At 39.5% G+C, this 19,535-nt stretch overlaps 1 protein-coding gene across 4 annotated transcripts in view; it reads right to left on the minus strand.

Annotated features, from left to right (window-relative positions):
* Positions 1 to 19,535, minus strand: part of KIF24 (kinesin family member 24) — a 92,083-nt gene that overhangs the window by 41,070 nt on the left and 31,478 nt on the right. For all 4 annotated transcript variants that reach the window (XM_082694575.1, XM_082694576.1, XM_082694577.1 and 1 more), the window contains exons 4-6: positions 15,515 to 15,612; positions 10,869 to 11,084; positions 5,831 to 5,918 (exon numbers count right to left, since the gene is read on the minus strand). In XM_082694575.1, the coding sequence (XP_082550701.1) occupies positions 5,831 to 5,918; positions 10,869 to 11,084; positions 15,515 to 15,612 (402 nt within the window). The remainder of the gene's footprint in view (positions 1 to 5,830; positions 5,919 to 10,868; positions 11,085 to 15,514; positions 15,613 to 19,535) is intronic.

The following is a 19,535-nucleotide window of genomic DNA, read 5'->3' on the forward strand; positions in this document are numbered from 1 at the left end:
GATGAGCTTTGAGAAAATATGCTAAATGAAAGAAGCCAGAAACAAAAGGTTGCCTATTGTATGATTCCACTTATATAATATGACCAAAACAGACAAATCCATCAAGACAGAAATTAGTGATTTCCAGGCCTGGAGGCAGAGGAAATAGAGAGTAACCACCAAATGGTACAGGGTTTCACTTTGAGGTGATGAAAATGTTCTGAAATTTGAACATTTCTAATGATGATGATTAGATGGCTAATCTAATCTAAGTGATGATGGCTGCACAACTTTTTGAATATTCTGTAAATATCACTAAATTGTATATTTTAAGAGGGTGATTATTATGATATTTAGATTAAAACTTAATAAGATATGTAGGGTGCCTGACTGGATCAGTCGGTTAAGCATCTAACTCTTGATTTTGGCCAACGCTCATGCATGTTCGCATACTCTTTCTCTCTCCAAAAACATAATAATAAAAAAATATATACACACAAACACACACACACCCAAATATATATTAAAAAACTGATGCATACACTTTAAAATGGTGAATTTTATGGTATGTGACCTATATTTCAGTTTAAAATAATATCTACATTTGGGCCTAATCCCAAGAGATTCTGATTTAACTAACCTCAGAGGGACCCAAGCAAGCATTAAAAATACACCATGATTAAATGAGAAACACAAGCCACAGAATGAGACAACATGCTTATGATACAAAATAACCGAAAAATGAGGGGTGCCTGGGTGGCTCGGTCATTAAGCATCTGCCCTTGGCTCAGGTCATGATCCCAGAATTCTGGGATCAAGCCCAGCATCGGGCGCCCTGCTTGGCAGGAAGCCTGCTTCTCCCTCTCCCACTCCCCCTGTTTGTGTTCCCTCTCTTGTGGTCTCTCTCTCTCTCTCTCTCTGTCAAATAAATAATAATATCTTTAAAAAAAACCACACAAACACCTGACAAATGACTCACATCCAGAATATACAAATCAGTAAGAGGAAGACAACCCCAAAAGGAGGGAAAGACCCAAACTGGCATTCCCAAGAGATGAAACCCATAAGATAAATTGAAAATATAAAAAGTGGGGTGCCTGGCTGGCTTAGTCAGTAGAGTGTATGACTCTTGATCTCAGGGTTGTGAGTTTGAGCCCCATATTGGATGTAGCGATTACTGAAAAATCAAATCTTAAAATTAAAAAAAAATATGAAAAGTGGAGTGCCTGAGTGGCTCGGTGTGTTAAGCCTCTGCCTTCAGCTCAGGTGGTGGTGTCAGGGTCCTGGAATCAAGCCCTGCATCGGGCTCTCTGCTCAGTGGGGAGCCAGCTTCCCCCCTACCCCCGCCCTGCCTGCCTCTCTGCCTACTTGTGATCTCTGTCAAACAAATAAATAAAATCTTTAAAAAATATATGATTAATTCTCAATCAGCAAAATGCAGATTAAAACCACAATAGGATATAATTAACCAATTCCAGACTGGCAATACTTTAAAAGTTAACAGGAAGTATTGGCAAGGTTGAAGAACAACAGGATTGCTCACACACTGCGTGTGGGAGTGTACATAACTTTGAAAAGCAGTTGCATCATCTAGTGAAGTGAAGATATGCATGTCCTCTGACCCAATCACTTCACAACTAGATATATATCCTAGAGAACTCATATGCTATATACTGGAATACATGTATAAGGATATTCACAGTTACAATATGCAGAATAGTACCCCAAAAGAATCCCAACTATCCATTAACAGAATGGTTAGACTGTGGTATACTCATATGACTGAATACTATACAGCAAATAAAAACAAAGTTACATCCATATGCAAAAACACAGCTGTAACTCAAAAGCATAATGTTGAGCAAAAGAAGACACTAAAAAATTCAGTGTGATTCTATTCATATGAAGTTTAAAAACAGGCAAAAACGAAGTTACATAGTTAATGGATGAATATATAAGTGGCAAAATATAACAAAGAACAAGGAAGTGATTAGCGTAAGGGGCCTGGGTAACTCAGTTGGTTAAGCGGCCGACTCTTGATTTCAGCTCAGGTCAAGATCTCAGGGTCGTGGGGTAGAGCCCTGAGTCAGGTTCTGCCCTCCGTGGGGAGCCGCTTGGGATTTTCTCTCTCTTTCTGCCCCTTGTCCTGTACGCGTCTGTGCTTTCTTTAGCTCTCTAAAAATAAATGAATAAATTTTTTTTTTAAAGATTTATTTGACGGAGAGATAGTAAGCAGAGCGACATACAGAGGGAGAGGGAGGGCTCTCTGCTGAGCAGGGAGCCTGATGTAGGGCTCCATCCTAGGACCTTGGAATCATGACCTGAGCTGAAGGCAGCCGCTTAACCAACTGAGCCACCCAGGCACACCTAAATGAATAAATGTTAAAAAAAAAAAAAAAAAAAAGTGATCAGCATAAACATCAGGATTATAGGGCACTGTGACTAGAAATTTGCATAGGGGTTTGTGGGGTGCTAAAATGTTCTATTTCTTTTTTTTTTTAAGATTTTATTTATGTATTTGAGAGAGAGAGAGAGAGAGAACAAGCAGGGAAAGGGGCAGAAGGAGAGGGAGAAGCAGACTCCCCGCTGGGTAGGGAGCCCGATGGGGGACTCCATCCCAGGACCCTGGGATCATGACCCAAGCTGAAGGCAGACACTTAACCAACTGAGCCACCCAGGCACCCCTAAAATGTTCTATTTCTTAATCTGGGTAATTGATTATAAAGGTGCTTGTTTCTTGGGGTGCCTGGGTGGCTCAGTCAGTTAAGCATCTGTCTTTGGCTTAGGTCATGATCCCAGGGTCCTGGGATTGAGCTCTGCCTCAGACTCCTCTGCTTCTCCCTCTTCTCCTGGCTCACTATCTCTGTCTCTCTCTCAAATAAATGAGTAAAATCTTAAAAAAGAAAAAAAGGTTTGTTTCTTTATATTAAACACATTTAGGCTTTAAGCATTTTACTGTAGAGTGCTATTTTTCACAATAAAAATGGTTAAACCATTTTTTTACCTGAAGGGAAAAAAGCTCCCTTAATGACACAATGTAAAGCTAGGGTTGAGGACCACTGCATTAAAGGAAGAGTCACCAAAAATATATTTGTACATAAATTAATAAATTCCCAGTACAGAAAAAAATTTAAATGTTTTAAACTGTGGGGTGTTTTGTTTTGTTTTGATATTTTAAACTGTTAACAGTAGATATCTCAGTGGGGAATGGGGAATTGTATATAGTAAGTGGGAGGTGGCCTTTATTTTTCTATCTTCTTAGTATTTTTGTAAGGTTTATATCTAATAATGAAAAGTGTTAAAAGATAACATTTATTTATTTAAGATTTTTATTTATTCATTTGAGAGAGAGAGCACAGAAGGAGTGGGAGAGTGAGAAGCAGATTCCATGCTGAGCAAGAAGCCTGATGTGGGACTGATTCTAGGACTCTAGCATTATGATCTGAGCTGAAGGCAGATGCTTAACTGACTGAGACACCCGGGCACCCCAAAAGATAACGTGTTTTTTTTTTTTTTTGGAAAAACTAGTGACACTGTGCTTTATTCGAGAACAGGATAAAAGGACATGACTGGAACTCTGTCAGGATGGTCCATAACATTCTGCCCTAACCAGGGTGTTGTTAACTCTCCAGCACTGCTGGTGTAAGGCAGAGTGCTGCTAACTTCTTAGAGAATTAGAAAAAGGATGAAACAAACTCTAAATGGGAGTTGTTAAGAAGGAAAGTGAGTTGGTTTCCTTTTTGTTCCTTTAAAAATTCGAGCCAGAAATATCACCCAATATACATAGCAGCACCAAAAAGGCCATTTACAAGAAGAGTTTTTCTGCAATAGAATCCACTCGAATGCGCTGAGAAATTGCATCTTAGCTAAGAGGAGTTCACTAAGGAACAGGGCCATCTAAATGCCTAACTAGTACTTAAAATTGTCAAGGGTTGGGGATGTGCAAATTTAGCAGCAAAAGACTGTTTTGTTTTGCCTCAAGGGAAAGTGATGGTGGTTAGCGGGGCCAGTTCCAAGGGCTGGTCCAGTGGTGGCCGCTGGTCTTGGTACTCTGCAACATGCCCATTTCGGTGGTGGCCATACTCAAATTTGATGCGCAGCTCACCAATCTTGGATTGGGGAAGGATATCTGGGATCCACTCAATGATGAAAGGTGTTGGCTCCTTTTGATCTGGGGAAGTGTTGCCAACTTTGAGAAAAGTTTTTAGTTCCAAGGGTCGCAGCACGGGTTGCTTTTCTATACGACCATAGGTTTCTGCTATGCTCTCTACTTCCACTTTAGGGCATTTAAACAGCTCGTAAGTCCCATCCCGGTTCTGTATAAAACTCCGAGTGATTTCCAAGGGCATTCTTTTTTGTTAAGTATACTCCAGTTAATTACAACTTCCTCTTGTATTTTCAAGTAAATGCTGTCAAAAAAATCTGCCTTTTCTCCTTTACATCATTTTTCTTCTGTAACTTTAAGTTGCACCACAGCCAAAGTGTATATGAATTGAACCCCTAACATCTTCATGGCTATTCAATGGCTACTAGCAAGGACTTGCTCTCAAATCCATTTTATTCCTTCCCCTGCTGCTCTGCTAGCATCATTCTTCTCCTAACTGCTCCACTGACTGTCTACAGCTGACCTCACACCACGTATGCTCTACACCATCCCTGGGACTCTTTTTTTTTTAAGATTTTATTTATTTGACAGAGAGAGATCACAAGTAGGCAGAGAGGCAAGCAGAGAGAGAGGAAGCAGGCTCCCCGCTGAGCAGAGAACCCGATGTGGGGCTCGATCCCAGGACCCTGGGATCATGACCTGAGCTGAAGGCAGAGGCTTTAACCCACTAAGCCACCCAGGCGCCCCCAAAAGATAACTTTTAAAAGAAGATTTAAAAATATCTCTGAGAAAAAACCTTTGGAAGGGTATAAAAAAAAACACTTTAAAATTAGTCGCTTCAGTTTGGAAAAGAGAATGGAAGGAATATTTTCATTGTAACTCTTGAATTTTTTTCCCAAAGATTTTTATTTGTTTGTTTGTTTGTTTCAGAGAACAAGAACCAGCAGCAGGGAGGAACAGGCAGATTCCATGCTGAGCATGGAGCCCAGCCTGGGCTTGTTCTTGTGCTCCTGAGATCATGATCTGAGTGGTTGAGTCAGATGCTCAATGGAATGAGCTACCCAGGCACCCCTGTGTCTCTTGAATTTTTAAACCCAGGTAAAAGTATTACCTATTAAAAAAAATTTTTTTGGGGGGCGCCTGGGTGGCTCAGTGGGTTAAGGCCTCTGCCTTCGGCTCAGGTCGTGATCTCAGTGTTCCGGGATCGAGCCCCACATCGGGAGCCTGCTTCCTCTCCTCTCTCTGCCTGCCTCTCTGCCTACTTGTGATCTCTGCCTGTCAAATAACTAAATAAAATCTTAAAAAAAAAAAAAAATTTTTTTAAAGTAATCTCTGCACCTAAAATGGGCTTAAACTCACAACCCTGAGATCAAGAGCCACATTCTCTACTGACTGAGCCAGTCAGGAACCCCCCTTACCTGTTAACAATTTTTACTTAAAGTAAAGCCATTTGTCTCCAGCAGCTTTTCCTACTACCATAGAAATCTATACATTAGCAGCCTGTGAAACTAGCACAAAAGTACCCTGGTCATGCATTAGGTTCTCCCCATGCTCCACAGCCCTGTAGAGAAGGGAGCTATCCTCTCAGAGGACTCACATTTTACAAATGTTGAAGGGGCATGCTTGTCATGGCCATTTGGCTAAATCTGAGTCTATTATATTTGCTAAATAGCAAAATGAATTCTTTCCCTGTACTTAGGCTACTGTGTGTGTGTCTGGGGTAGGTAGTAAGGAAAGAAGAGTTACCTCTAAGAGGAGGTCCACACTATCCACCTGAAGCTCTTGCAGTCCCACTATCTGTATCACGTGCTTGCTATCTTCTCTTGCAAAGAGCCTGCAGATACAAGAACATGGTTGGTATGGCAGACCTGCTATGAGGAACTTTGTTCTTGCCTCCCCAGAAAACATTCCATTATTCTACAATTAGGGAGCAGTTCTGTTATTTGAGTGAGATTGATATGTATCCTCCCGCCCACTCCCACACCTCCTTGACCCCAGCCCCGGGCTTCAGAGATGGTCTTTAACTGCTGTAAACAAGTCAGGATCTTTAACTACAATGAAAAGAATGATCATAGGATTCAGACCTATACCAATCAGTGGAGGGTATATTTATGGCTTCAGTGATTGGCTCAGGACTGGATATGGGATCTCTGCTGGTCCAATCAAAATAAAGTCCTAGTTTCTGGTTGTTAGGTGCCTGGGAGTGAGATGCTGCTGCTCTATCTTTCTGGAAGTGAGAGTATGTGTAGTCCTGGGAGCAGTGCCAGCCATTCTATATCCACCAGAGAGCCAGTTTTGGAAGCTAATATCATAGAAGACAGAGCTGAGCAAAGAAATTGGGTTCTTATAACATTCCTGAGTTCCTAAAATAAACAGGTCCTATGGTCTAATTCTCCTCTAGGCATTCTAGTTATTTGAGCAAAAGACTTCCCTGGGGCACCTGGGTGGGCCCAGTGGGTTAAAGCCTCTGCCTTCCGCTCAGTTCATGATCCCAGGGTCCTGGGATTGAGCCCCACATTGGGTTCTCTGCTCAGCGGGAAGCCTGCTTCCTCCTCTCTCTGCCTGCCTCTCTGCCTACTTGTGATCTCTGTCTGTCAAATAAATAAATAAAATCTTAAAAAAAAAAAAAAAAGACTTCCCTAAATAGCTTAAGCCAGTATATATGGGATTCTACTTTATTTCCAACTTAAGGAGTCTTGATACATCTTCCAAAGGAGAAAGGGAGATCTGGTGCTCTAACTGAATTTCTCAGGCCTATATGTAAGATTATAGTCTATCATCATCACTAAATCAGATATATCAAGGGGCACATATTAAATCTATTAAAGACTCTAAGATTATTTTTCTCCCTTAGTAAAATAGTGATTGAGGTTAAGAATGGAATTCCACTTTATAGCCAAAAAAGAAAATGATTTTTCATTTTTTTTAAATGAAAAAAATTTTTTTTAATTTTTAAAGATTTATTCATTATTTGAAAGAGAGAGGGATGTGGGGGAAAAAAAGAGAGGGACAAGCAAACTCCCCGCTGAGTGGGGAGTCTGACGCGGGGGTCATTCCCACGACCCTGAGATCATGACCTGAGCAGAAAGCAAGAGTCAGACTAACCAACTGAACTACTCAGGTACCTTTTTTTTCTTAGTTTAGGTTTCACACCAAACTTCCAAATTTTTGCAGAAGGACTGGAGGAAAACAGCTTCACCAATCCCTGTAACCTATCAGAAAACAACTATTGGAACAGTTAGGTTTCTGGAATAAAAGAAGGCTCTAGCTTTCAGAGCCCTCATGTCATTCCTGAACATACTTTTTAGGCCCTACACCATGAGCTCACCCCTGAAAAGTTCCTAATGGACAGCCCAAAATGTACTGTTAGATTTTTAAATCTTATAAGTAAGAAATAAATTTCTATCACTTCTTATGCAGGGGTATAAAAACAATTTAACCTCTACTTTTATTAGTTAATTTGGGACTTCATACCTTACATAATTGCAGTTTCAACCTCCCCCAGAAATGTGTCTTAAACCCATCAGTCAGAAATTTTCTGATAAGCACCAGTGAGGTAATCTGTCACATGGGCCCTCTCTATCCCCCCTAAAGGGAAATGAGATAATTCACGTAATAAGACCCCCTTCCCTTCCCCACAAAGGAGGGTGATCTTGCCTGGAACCATCTTTTCTTTTCTTTTGCTACTTTCTTGGTCCACCTTCTTTTCCATTTTGTATAATTCCTTGGACATCCCCTGTGCTTGCTAGATGGAATGATGCCCAATTCATGAATTGTTAAGTAAAACCAATTAGATCTTTAAAAAAAAAAGTTAATTTGAAGATCATAAGCTTTGGTTTCTAGCTTAAGAGATGGTCTGAGGGAGCACCTGGGTGACTCAGCTGGTTAAGCATCTGCCTTTGGCTAAGGTCATGATCCCAGAATCCTGGGATCAAGCCTCACATTGGGCTCTCTACTCAGTGGAAGCCTGCTTCTCCCTCTCCCTGCCACTCCCCCTGCTTGTACTCTCTCCCTGTCCAATAATAATAATAATAATAATAATAATAATAATAATAATAATTTGAAAAAAAGAGTTGCACTGAGCATATATGTTTCTGTTCACCTTTGCCAAATCTTGCTATTACTTTTAGGAAATATTATTTATTAAAAAAATAAAAGATAGGGACGCCTGGGTGGCTCAGTTGGTTAAGCAGCTGCCTTCGGCTCAGGTCGTGATCCCAGCATCCTGGGATCGAGTCCCACATCGGGCTCCTTGCTCGGCAGGGAGCCTGCTTCTCCCTCTGCCTCTAGCCTGCCATTCTGTCTGCCTGTGCTTGCGCTCTGTATCTCTCTCTAAAACAAATAAATAAAAATCTTAAAAAAAAAAAAAGATAAAGAGGATAAAGCATAATAACTCTAAATAAAAAGAAAGGGTGCCATCAGTGAAACAGGAGATTTCAGAAGTACCAGTGAGACAGGTAAAAGAGATATTAGCCAACTAACCAGAGATATAAAAACAAAAGAAAAACCCACAGCTCAAGACACTTACAGAATAAGTGTGGGTCTTCCCTAGTGAGCCCTAAAAAGAAACTTCAAAGCCAGGAATTAGCACATCCCATCTCCTTGGCTACAATTAAAGAATGCAAATATACAGGGCAGTATATCTGAGTAATTCATTAAAGAACTGCACTCAGAAATAGCTGACTAGATATCCTGACTGTCCCTTCACCCAAACTAATGTACAGACACACACACACACACACACACACACAGAGCACAACAGCTTTTATTTTCCTGCCAACCGTTCTTTACACAAAGAGGATTTCGATTACCTCCATTTTGACCTCAAACTTCCTAATTGATTAAGTTCTTTCCAGCTTATCTCTTCACTAAAAGACCCTACAGGCATAGCATCCCTATAAGGGGACCCAAATTACCCCCACTATCCCCTCAACCAAGAAGGACTGCCCTGAGCCACCAAGACCCCACCCATGATTGACCCCAAGACAATGATCAACTTGACCTTCACAACCCAGCTGCTTGTACCCACCAACTTTTGTCCTGTATTTTTCTTATATAAACCTAAAAGTTAAAAAAAGGTGGGGGGGGGCGGACTGGGGGCGCTCAGTCGGTTGGATTAAGCAGCTGTCTTTGGCTCAGTTCATAATCTCAGGGTCCTGGGATGGAGCCAGGCACTGCATCAGGCTCCCAGCTCAGCAGAGAATCTGCTTCTCCCTCTCCCTCTGCCCCTCTCCTCATTTGTGCTCTTTCTCTCTTAAATAAATAAAATCTTTAAGAAAACCAAAAACAACAACAAAACCCTAGGAGTAGTATTTTTGGCATGTTGGAGGCAGTCTCTGAAATGTTAGTAGTTGGCTGTCTTCTTGGTGCTGGCCTCACTGAAATAAATTCCTTTCTTGTTTCACCACCACTCAGTTTTCTGCCTTTGGATGTCGTCAGTGGCTGGTGGTTGAAACTGGTCTGTTTGGGAGCCCCAGAGCCAGACACTCTAGCTTCCCAGTGCCAGGCTACATTTTTGCCTGGAAAGGGCTCCTAAGTAAGAGTGCTGGGGCTTGGAAGAGCCGCTGTGATTGAGCTAACCTGAGGCTTCAAAACCAACAGAGAGGGTAGAAAAGAAAAGCAACTCCTCTCCAAAGCAAACCCAGAGCGGAAGCCTCCCTTATTTGGTAGTTGCCATGTCAGGACTGAACCCTGAACACCTGTACATTCTCTGAACTGTAGCATACCCAAAGGTCCTCTTTTCTTTGAAATAGTCCACAGATGGTGGTCTGCCCAGGCCTAGTTGCTGGATTCTCCAGTTTCCCAACTCAATATCCTAGTGCCCCTCTACCATGGAGGTCTGCCCTAACATGCTCTCCCTACTGAACTCTGCTGCCTATCTATCCCCACCCCCCCATTCCAATGCGTGCCTGAAGCACGTGGAATTTGCACATCCTTTTGAACAGCTCTGTAGGGGCTAGGATACCTTTGCTGGGGGCTAGCTTTTGTAATTGATTTGGCTTCCCTAGCCTTCCACTGTGCTTAGCCTTAACTCACTCCACTTGGTGTGGCTGCTCCCAACATGTCACAGATCTGGTTAATTCTATTATGATACCCTTTTATCCTTCCACCTCCCCTATTCCATCTCTCCTTCTCCCAGTCAGTTGCTACCTTCACAACTTCACTGTTTCTTGCTCAATTAAAGCCATCTGTTTCAACCTAAACAAACTTTACACCAGAAAAATACAATAGGGATTAAAGTCAGTTGATGAATCCATTTCTAAATTACTGCGTTATGTTGCAAGGGCAACAGCTTAAGACTCACAAGAGCTAAAAGTCTAATGTGAAGAAGACAGACTTTCTTTTTACTGATTTCAGAAAACTATCATTAAGCTTACCTTAAGATTGTTGAAAGAAAAAAAAATAAGAAAGCAGGAAACATTATTTATAGTTCTTCCAGTGTAATAATAGGTCAAAAGAGCAGGAAGGAATTTAAGTACATGTTGATATCCTGACTTCCTGAAATCATGACCTTTTTCATAGACCAAAATAAAAGGGATAGTCTTGTGATAAACATTAGGATATTGATCACTTAAAAAAAATACTAATGGAAGGTTAATTTACATTTTTCTTTCTAGGTGAACTGGCAGTTTAAAAAATATTTATCAGATTCAGGAGACTGATTTCACAAAAAGGCACTAATATAACAAGGCCTCACATCAAATCCCATGAGTCAGTGATTCTGTGGGACTCTGGCCTAAAACAATGATCCACAAATATATAGTTTCCCACTCATAATCAGTACCTTTTCCTTCTATTTAAGAGGTCATAAAGTTGTCCACAGTAGATTTCATAGAAGCTGATCCACACGAAGAGGGGCCTTCTCGGCTGGGACACTTCTAGTTGCCTGAAGATGTCTTTGGCAGCCAGGGCATAGAGTCCTGGGTTCTGATGAGTTCCTATCATGGTATAGGTCTTCCCAGCACCTGTCTGTCCATATGCGAAGCAAGTGGCATTGCCTCTAGGGGAAAAAGTCATTTGTATAACATATATACTAAGAAAAATGCTAATATACACATATATTTTTCATGACAAAACTCAGAAACAGAATCCTGTTTATAGCTGATAAAATTCAGCTATAAGCATACAATCCTTTAAGGAGAGGAGGGGTTTACCTTATAAAAACAATGGAAGAAGAAAAAATATTCTCAAAGCAGTACACGAGTTTTTTAATAGGAATTTTTTTTTTTTAAAGATTTTATTTTTTTTATTTATTTGAGAGAGAGACAGTGAGAGAGAGCATGAGCGAGGAGAAGGTCAGAGAGCGAAGCAGACTCCCCATGGAGCTGGGAGCCCGATGTGGGACTCGATCCCGGGACTCCGGGATCATGACCTGAGCCGAAGGCAGTCGTCCAACCAACTGAGCCACCCAGGCGTCCCTTAATAGGAATTTTTTTAATGGAACTGGTTATACCATAAGATAAGGACCCCATGCCCTACAGAATTCTGGAGAAGATGATTTTTGCCTTAATCCTAAAAGGTAATCTTGATGAAAGAAGTAAAAGAGAATTAAAATAAATACAATAAACAATGGAAGACCATATGATGAACAGGGTGGTACTGACTACTCATAAAAATTAAGTAAGTTTATGGGATGCCTAGGTGGCTCAGTAGATTGAGCCTCTGCCTTTGGCTTGGGTCATGGTCTCAAGGTCCTGGGATCGAGTCCTGCATCGGGGCTGTCTGTTCAGCGGGGAGCCTGCTTCCCCCCATCTCTCTGCCTGCCTCTCTGCCTACTCGTGATCTCTGTCAAATAAATAAATAAAAATCTTTTAAAAAATTAAGTAAGTTTAGACTGAGGTAAAAATCAGTTTAAGCAAAATATTTGAGGAAGGACTTTCAAACGGGCTTTTCAAAGGATCTCAGTTTTCACTTTCATTAATAAATTAATGGTTACTTGATTTTCAAGATCACTTCTAGGCCTGACATCATGTGATTCTAAGTAAGAATCACTATTCTTGTGTGTGGGTGGGTATGTGCATGGGCATGAATGTGAAGAACAGCAGAATGGAATCTGAGGAACTACAGAATGGTGGACAGAAGAGCTGGGAGACTAACCTGCCAATCACGTGTTTTCAGAGAAGCTACAGGCCAGGAGCTACAGGCCAAGATTATCTGAGTACCAGAGGCCCAACTATGAAGCACAGAGTAGAAAGTGACCATAATGTCAACTAGTAAGCAGCTATCGCAGACTCTTGAATAGGAATCACATGGGTTAATGATAAAAGTAGCTACTTGCGGGGCACCTGGGTGGCTCAGTGGGTTAAGGCCTCTGCCTTCGGCTCAGGTCATGATCTCAAGATCCTGGGATTGAGCCCCACACTGGGCTCTCCGCTCAGTGGGGAGCCTGCTTCTCCCTCTCCCTGCCTCTCTGCCTACTTGTGATCTCTGTCTGTGAAATAAATAAAATCTTAAAAAAAAAAAAAAACGTGGCTACTTGCACCAAGAAGAAAAGTCTATGTACAGACACAGAAGTGGGGGATACTGGAGGTGGGCAGAGAGATGAACATGAAGAAAGGAGCCTGAAGTCAGAAAGAAATCAAGGAATGAGTAAGAGGACAAGAGCAAAGGAACCATCGAAGTGTGAGAAGAAAGAGATAGTAGCTAACTATATCTGAGCTGCTTAAGCAGAGACCAGTTACTTATTGTCTTTTGAATCTAGGCTCCTGGCTGTGTAGGTGCTTGAACACAGGGGCAGGTGCTGAGGCACAGTGAGTAAAAGGGTTAAAGTGAGTAAAAGGATTAAAGGAGGAAAACGTGAACATACTAAAGATGTAGCAGAATGAGACCAAAGAATAATATCAACCTTATCTTCTGAACTTTTTTTTTTTAAAGAGAGAGAAAGACAAAAGAAAATGCGAGTAGGGTAGGGGGAGAGGGAAAATGAGAATCCCAAAAAGGCTCCACACCCAGTGCAGAGCCCAACACGGGACTTGATCTCACAACTGAGATATCGTAACCTGAGCAGAAATCAAGAGTCAGAAGTTTAACCAACTGAGCCGACCCAGGTCCCCCATCTTCCGAACATTTTAGTGATGAGCTTTTTGAAAAACAACAAATATGGGTATGAAAAATCTCTTATTACCCTTTGTAGAATGGATGCATTTAACTTGTACCTCTTTTTTAAAAATTTATCTATTTATTTGAGAGAGAGAAAGCGAGCACACAGGCATGTGTGCATAAGCAGGGTGGGGAGGGGGAGGCAGAAAGCAGAGGGGAAGGGAGAGGAAGAGAATCTCAAGCAGACTCCCATGGGGAGCTCAATCTCACCACTCTGAGACATGATCTGAGGCGAAATCAAGAGTCCAGAGCTCAAGTGACTGAACCACCCAGGTGCCCCTGCACATTTTATTTTACTTTATTTTAGTTTTTAAAAGGTTTTATTTATTTATCTGACAGAGATCACAAGTAGGCAGAGAGGCAGGCAGAGAGAGAGGGTAGCAAGCTCCCCGCTAAGCAAAGAACCTGATGCGGGGCTCGATCCCAGGACCCTGGGATCATGACCCGAGCCAAAGGCAGAGGCTTTACCCCACTGAGCCACCCAGGCACCCCCACCTTTTATTCTTCAACTGGTACTGTTTTAACATTCAAATTCTAACTTTAGAAACTTGCTCTCTTAAAAAGTACTCCCTAGATTTGGCACAAAAGAAATTGAACCTGAAAGGTATTTCATTTTTTCAGCCTGCTCAGAATAAAAGAGTGTTTTAGTGATGTCTATAAAACAACAATAAAAAGGAAACAAAAAAAATTAGTCAAATGGTTATCTGAATAGCCAATGAGCATATGAAAAGATTCTCAATATCATTAGGCATTTGGGAAATTAAAATTCAAACCACAATGCGATCAAGTTACATTCTCACTAGAGTGACTAAAATAAAGAAGACTGACAACACCAAATATGGTAAGGATGTAGAAATGCCACTCACAGGCTGCCCCTGCCTGCCACACTCTTGTCCATGCTCTCTCTCTCAAATAAATAAATAAATCTCAAAAAAAAAAAAAAAAAAAAAAAGAAAAGAAAGAAAGAAAGAAATGCAATTCACATAAATTGCTGTTGGGAATAAAAAATGGGTGTATGGAAAACTGTTTTACACTTTCTTTTCTTTTTTTTTTTTAATTTATTTGACAGAGATCATAAGTAGGCAGAAAGGCAGGCAGAGAGAGACGGAGGAAGCAGGCTCCCTGCTGAGCAGAGAGCCTGATGTGGGGCTTGATCCCAGGACTCTGGGATAATGACCTGAGCCGAAGGCAGAAGCTTTAACCCACTGAGCCACCCAGGTACCCCTGTTTTACACTTTCTTATAAACACACACCTATCCTATGACCCCAGAGATTCCCTTTCCAGGTTTCACTCAAGATAAATGAAAACATGTCCAAGAAAAAGACCTGTACAAGAATGTTCATACAGCTTTATTCACAATAATCCCAAACTGGAAATAACTCAAATGTCCATCAACAGGAAATTAGATAAGTTGTGGTATATTCATAGAAGGGAGTATTACTCAGCAATAAAAACTATGGATACATGCAACATGTACTAATATCAAAAAACATGATAAGCCAAGCATAAAAGAACCTATATAGGAATGATTCTATTTCTGTAACGTTCTAGAACAGGCAAAACTAATCTATAGTGATGGAAAGCAGGTCAGTGATTCTATAAAACCTGAGGGTGAAAGTAGAGGCTTACTAAAAGGGGACGTGAGAGAACTCTCTGGGATGATGGGAATGGTCTATTATCTTGTTCGAGATATTGATTACTTGGATATATACAACTATCAAAACTCATCAAAACTGAATACTTCTTAAGATCTGTGCATCTAATTTTATGTGAATTATACCTCAATATTTTTAAAGTTATAAAAATTATTTTTAAAAAGTCAAACTACTCTGGAATCAGTGATACTAGTAGGCTGTTTGGCATTTTCTATCTATATCTGCCTATATTTTGAATAAACAACAGAGGTCCCTAGTACCTTTTTGGTCCCATTTTATGTTTATTGTGAATAATTATTTCAAAATTTTAAAAATACATGTATAAAAAAATAGATGATAGTCACTTACCTATCCCATGCCAATGAAAAAAGCAACTGAACTATCAGCAGAATACATGATTCCTATTATCAAAAGTTCAAACTAAACCACTTATACCTTTTTATTCTGAGGGCTTTGATGAAATTATATTGTTGACAACTTATATTTTTGCTGAAAATTTCTGAATGCTCAGTAAATCCTATAGAGATAATGCACTCCTTAGAAGAGTCTAAATTCATCAGATTAAAACACAAATTCATGTCTAATTCAAAAACTGAAAAACATAAATGATACTTATAGAGAAATTTGTTATGGAAAACAGTATGAAGAAAGAGAAGCAAATAATGACTATCATACCCATTGAAAATATGCTGAATGAGTGGGTGAGTAGTCTTCATGTATACATCCCGATTGGTGCATGCTTCACCAAAGACTTCATCAAAATAAAAAACATGCTGAAAAAGAAATGTGATTTTTATCGAAAGAGACATTTTCTGGATTTTCTTCACCACTATTCTAGTTAATGCATAATAAAGGTACAAGTATGTTTTTTAACTAATTAAGTAACTAACTAGGACAAACAAGAGATAAATAAGCAATAACTGTCAAATGACAGGGCCCCCTTCTACTTGAGGATCTCTGTAGACATGTTCTTACAATATAAAAACTAAAGCACACAATTTTTGTTTTGTAAACTGATAAGTACGAGAGTGAGCCAATCCTCCTTAGGTCCAGGAGAAATGAATTCTGTAGGGATTATCCTCATAGCCCAGCTAGGGCCAGCATATTTGAAATTTGGGGGAATTCCAGAGGAAGACTTCCATTTCATAGGTTACATAGCTGAGCTTTTCTTTCCTTTTTAAGAGATTTTATTTATTTGACAGACAGAGCATGAGGTGGAGGGGGTAGAAGGTAGAGGAAGAAGCAGACTCCCCACTGAGCAGGGAGCCAAACATGGGGCTCAATCCCAGGAGCCTGGAGATCATGACCTGAGCCGAACACAAATGCTTACTAAACCAACTGAACCACCCATGCACCCCCATAGCTGAGCTTTTAATTCCATGAACATTTATTGCTCAGTTGGTAATGTGTATAAGTGCAGGAGGCACTTCAAAGGGCCCAAAGATACTTCTACCCCACCCCACCACCTAAAGATATGAATCCAGACAAGTATACAAATGATTCTAAACTAGAAGAAAATTGAGCAATAAAGTACATGTGGAATTCAAGGGAAAAACATATTCCTTCTGACTGGAAAAGACATTATGAAAAAGACTGCACATAGAAAGAGCCGTAGAGGAAAATGAGGAATTTAAGAGTTAGAGATGGAGGCAGGGAAGATATTCCAGCCACAAGGAAAACGTGAGCAACAGTCAAATCAGGGAAGCACAAGGAACATTTAGGGAAGAGAAGACTGAGTGTGGTTGAAACATAGGATTTTGGTAGGTAGAAAGGTGAAACAGAAGGCTAGAATAATGAGTTAGGACTATGCTGCATGGGTATTGGGATACTAGCCTTAAGGATAGAATGTTCATATTTAATTTAGCAAATAGTGGGAAGACAATAAAAAACTTTGCAAAGGAAAGGGATGATCTGAGCCATTTTACTGGAAGATTAATCTGGCTTCACAATGTGAATGGACTAAGAAAAGGGACACTGGTAATCCAGTGGTGAGTTAAGAAGGTCTAAATTCCATGATGACAATGAAAATATAGAGGAGATGGAGGCATGAAAAATTTGGCAACTGCCTGCATATGATTCAATGGGGAGAGAAAGTAGTCCAAGGTGATCCCCAAATGAAAAATCATGATAACCTGGAAAAAGATAGAAGACCCTATTAAACTGGGTCTGGAAGGCATTAATTCAGCAGACATAATCATTTGCATAACTTAGAGGCTACTGGCAGCCAACTATGTCTGAGTAAAAATCCTAATTTCAAGCCTGACTGTAGCATAAAAATGCAGTCCATATACAATGAACGAGACATGAGATCTTTTCTGCTACCTTTTGGGCCTGCTCTAAATACCCAGATAAGAGACAATCCAGCAAAGTGAATTTGGGCCAATTTATTGCATGGGTCATTCTACCCAGGTTTGATTCTATTTTGTGTACCATTACATTAGAAATTTGTTAGGTCACCTTAGCAGAAACTGGGGCCACAAAGTTTAATTTATGAGTTAGAAAATATCACCAAAAGCTAGAAAATAATCAAATGTGCAGCACAATAAACAGACTGTGAGCTTTTAGGGGTATGTAATATGTGATAGGATTTTAAGAATAAAATGTTTTTAACTGTTGAATCTGGGTTGTAGGTACATAGGGGTTCATTGTATTTTTGAATAAAGTTGAAAATGGCAATAATTAAAGGTAAAATATATTTTTAAATATATATTTTGGCATTTCTCAGGAAAATAAGAAAAAAATGAACACAAGTAAATGTGGGAATTCATTAAATTTTTAAAAATTTTCTTTTACTTCATTGAGTATATGGCTATTCTTTCTTTTTCTATGAGTACTTATGAATAACTTTACCTCTTGAGTAAAAACCTTAGAAAACGCTTACTGATTAAAGGCATTAGTGTCTTTCCTTCCAATAGATTTATGTACTGATTTTCCCAATGCTTCTGTAAATATCCTTAATAAAAGATATGTGAACATACAAGATTATAATTAACATATATTACATAAATATAATAAATGCTAGCACAAGATATCTATCTCAATATTATACATATATATATATACACATTCCATAGTCCTTTGCATCACATATATTTCATTTGATTGTACTTTATCAATTAGGTTGTGTTAATACACTTTATTAATTAGTATTAATACACTTTATTATTAGCCTTGTAATGATCAGAGTTTCACAATTTATTTTTTAAATAAGTTTTTTCAGATTATAAAAGTAACCTGTATTTATAGAATAGCTCTGGAAAGATAGACTTAGATCAGGTAATAGTGGTTGCCTTCAAGGAGGAAATACAATTAGCAGGACACTTCACTGCATATACTTTTTAAAAAAAATTTTTTTTAAAGATTTTATTTATTTATTTGACAGAGAGAGAGCGAGTACAAGCAGGAGGAATGGCAGACAGAGGGAGAGGGAGAAGCAGGTTCCTTGCTGAGGCTGAGCAGGGAGCCCAATATGGGCTCTGGGATATGGGGATCTGGGATCATGACCTGAGCCAAAGGCAGATGCTTAACCTACTGAGCCACCCAGGCGCCCCTCTGCATACCATTTTGTATGTTTTGATTTTAAATAGGTGAATCCATCTTACTCAAAAGTTTTAACTTTTTAAAAAAAATTTTATTTATTTATTTGACAGACAGAGATCACAAATAGGCAGAGAAGCAGGCAGAGAGAGAGAGAGAGAGAAGAGGAAGCAGGCTCTCCGCCAAGCAGAGAGCCTGATGCGGGGCTCGATCCCAGAACACTGGGATAATGACCTGAGCCGAAGGCAGAAGCTTTAACCTACTGAGCCACCCAGGTGCTCCAGTTTTTACTTTTTATATAAAAGTAACATGCTGATTACAGAAAAATTAAAAAAAAATTTTAAATTTTTAAAAATTTAAAAACAGAGAAGAAAATAAAATTATTTATAAATCTTACTACCCAGAGATAGCCACTATTGACTTTTTGATATATTTTAGAACTATCTTTTTTCTATATATATTTCTTTTAAAAAATTTTTTAATTTACAGATAATGTATTATTAGCCCCTCTCTATATATTTCTTTATTTAAGAAGCTGGAATGGGAGCCCCTGGGTGGCTCAGTTGTTAAGCAGCTGCCCTCAGCTCAGATCATGATTCCAGGGTCCTGGGATCGAATTGGGGTGACTGCTCAGTGGGAAGCGTGTTTCTTCCTCTCCCACTCCCCCTGTTTGTGTTCCTTCTCTCACTGTGTCTCTCTGTCAAATAAATAAATAAAATCTTTAACAACAACAACAAAAAAAGCTGGAATAAAATATACACAAATTTGTTTCCTTGTCTTTTCACAGATTGACACAAAATTTAATGGTAAGTAGGAAAGCACACTGCATGTATATGATCATATACACACTAAGTAACAAAAGAAGATTTGAAAGTATAGAATATTTAATTAAATGGATATATAAAACTAGAGTTGTAATTCTTGAATAAGTTTAAAAATTAAAGCCCAAAGAATCTAGGACCAATATTTATTTTCTAGGTTTGCTATGAACCTCCTTTTTCTTTCTACTTAAGAAAAAGGGGTAAAAGTCCTCTCAGCACTTGTATTATGGCATTGATAGGTAAGGACTCTGACCTATGAGAGCAAAGGTCCAAAGTTCAAACTGCAGAGAAAGTGCTATGAAAACTATGGTTGTTCAATATGTATTGACCAATGGGAA

Source organism: Mustela nivalis, assembly GCF_964662115.1.
Source record: "Mustela nivalis genome assembly, chromosome: 13".
Classification (NCBI taxonomy): Eukaryota; Metazoa; Chordata; class Mammalia; order Carnivora; family Mustelidae; genus Mustela; species Mustela nivalis.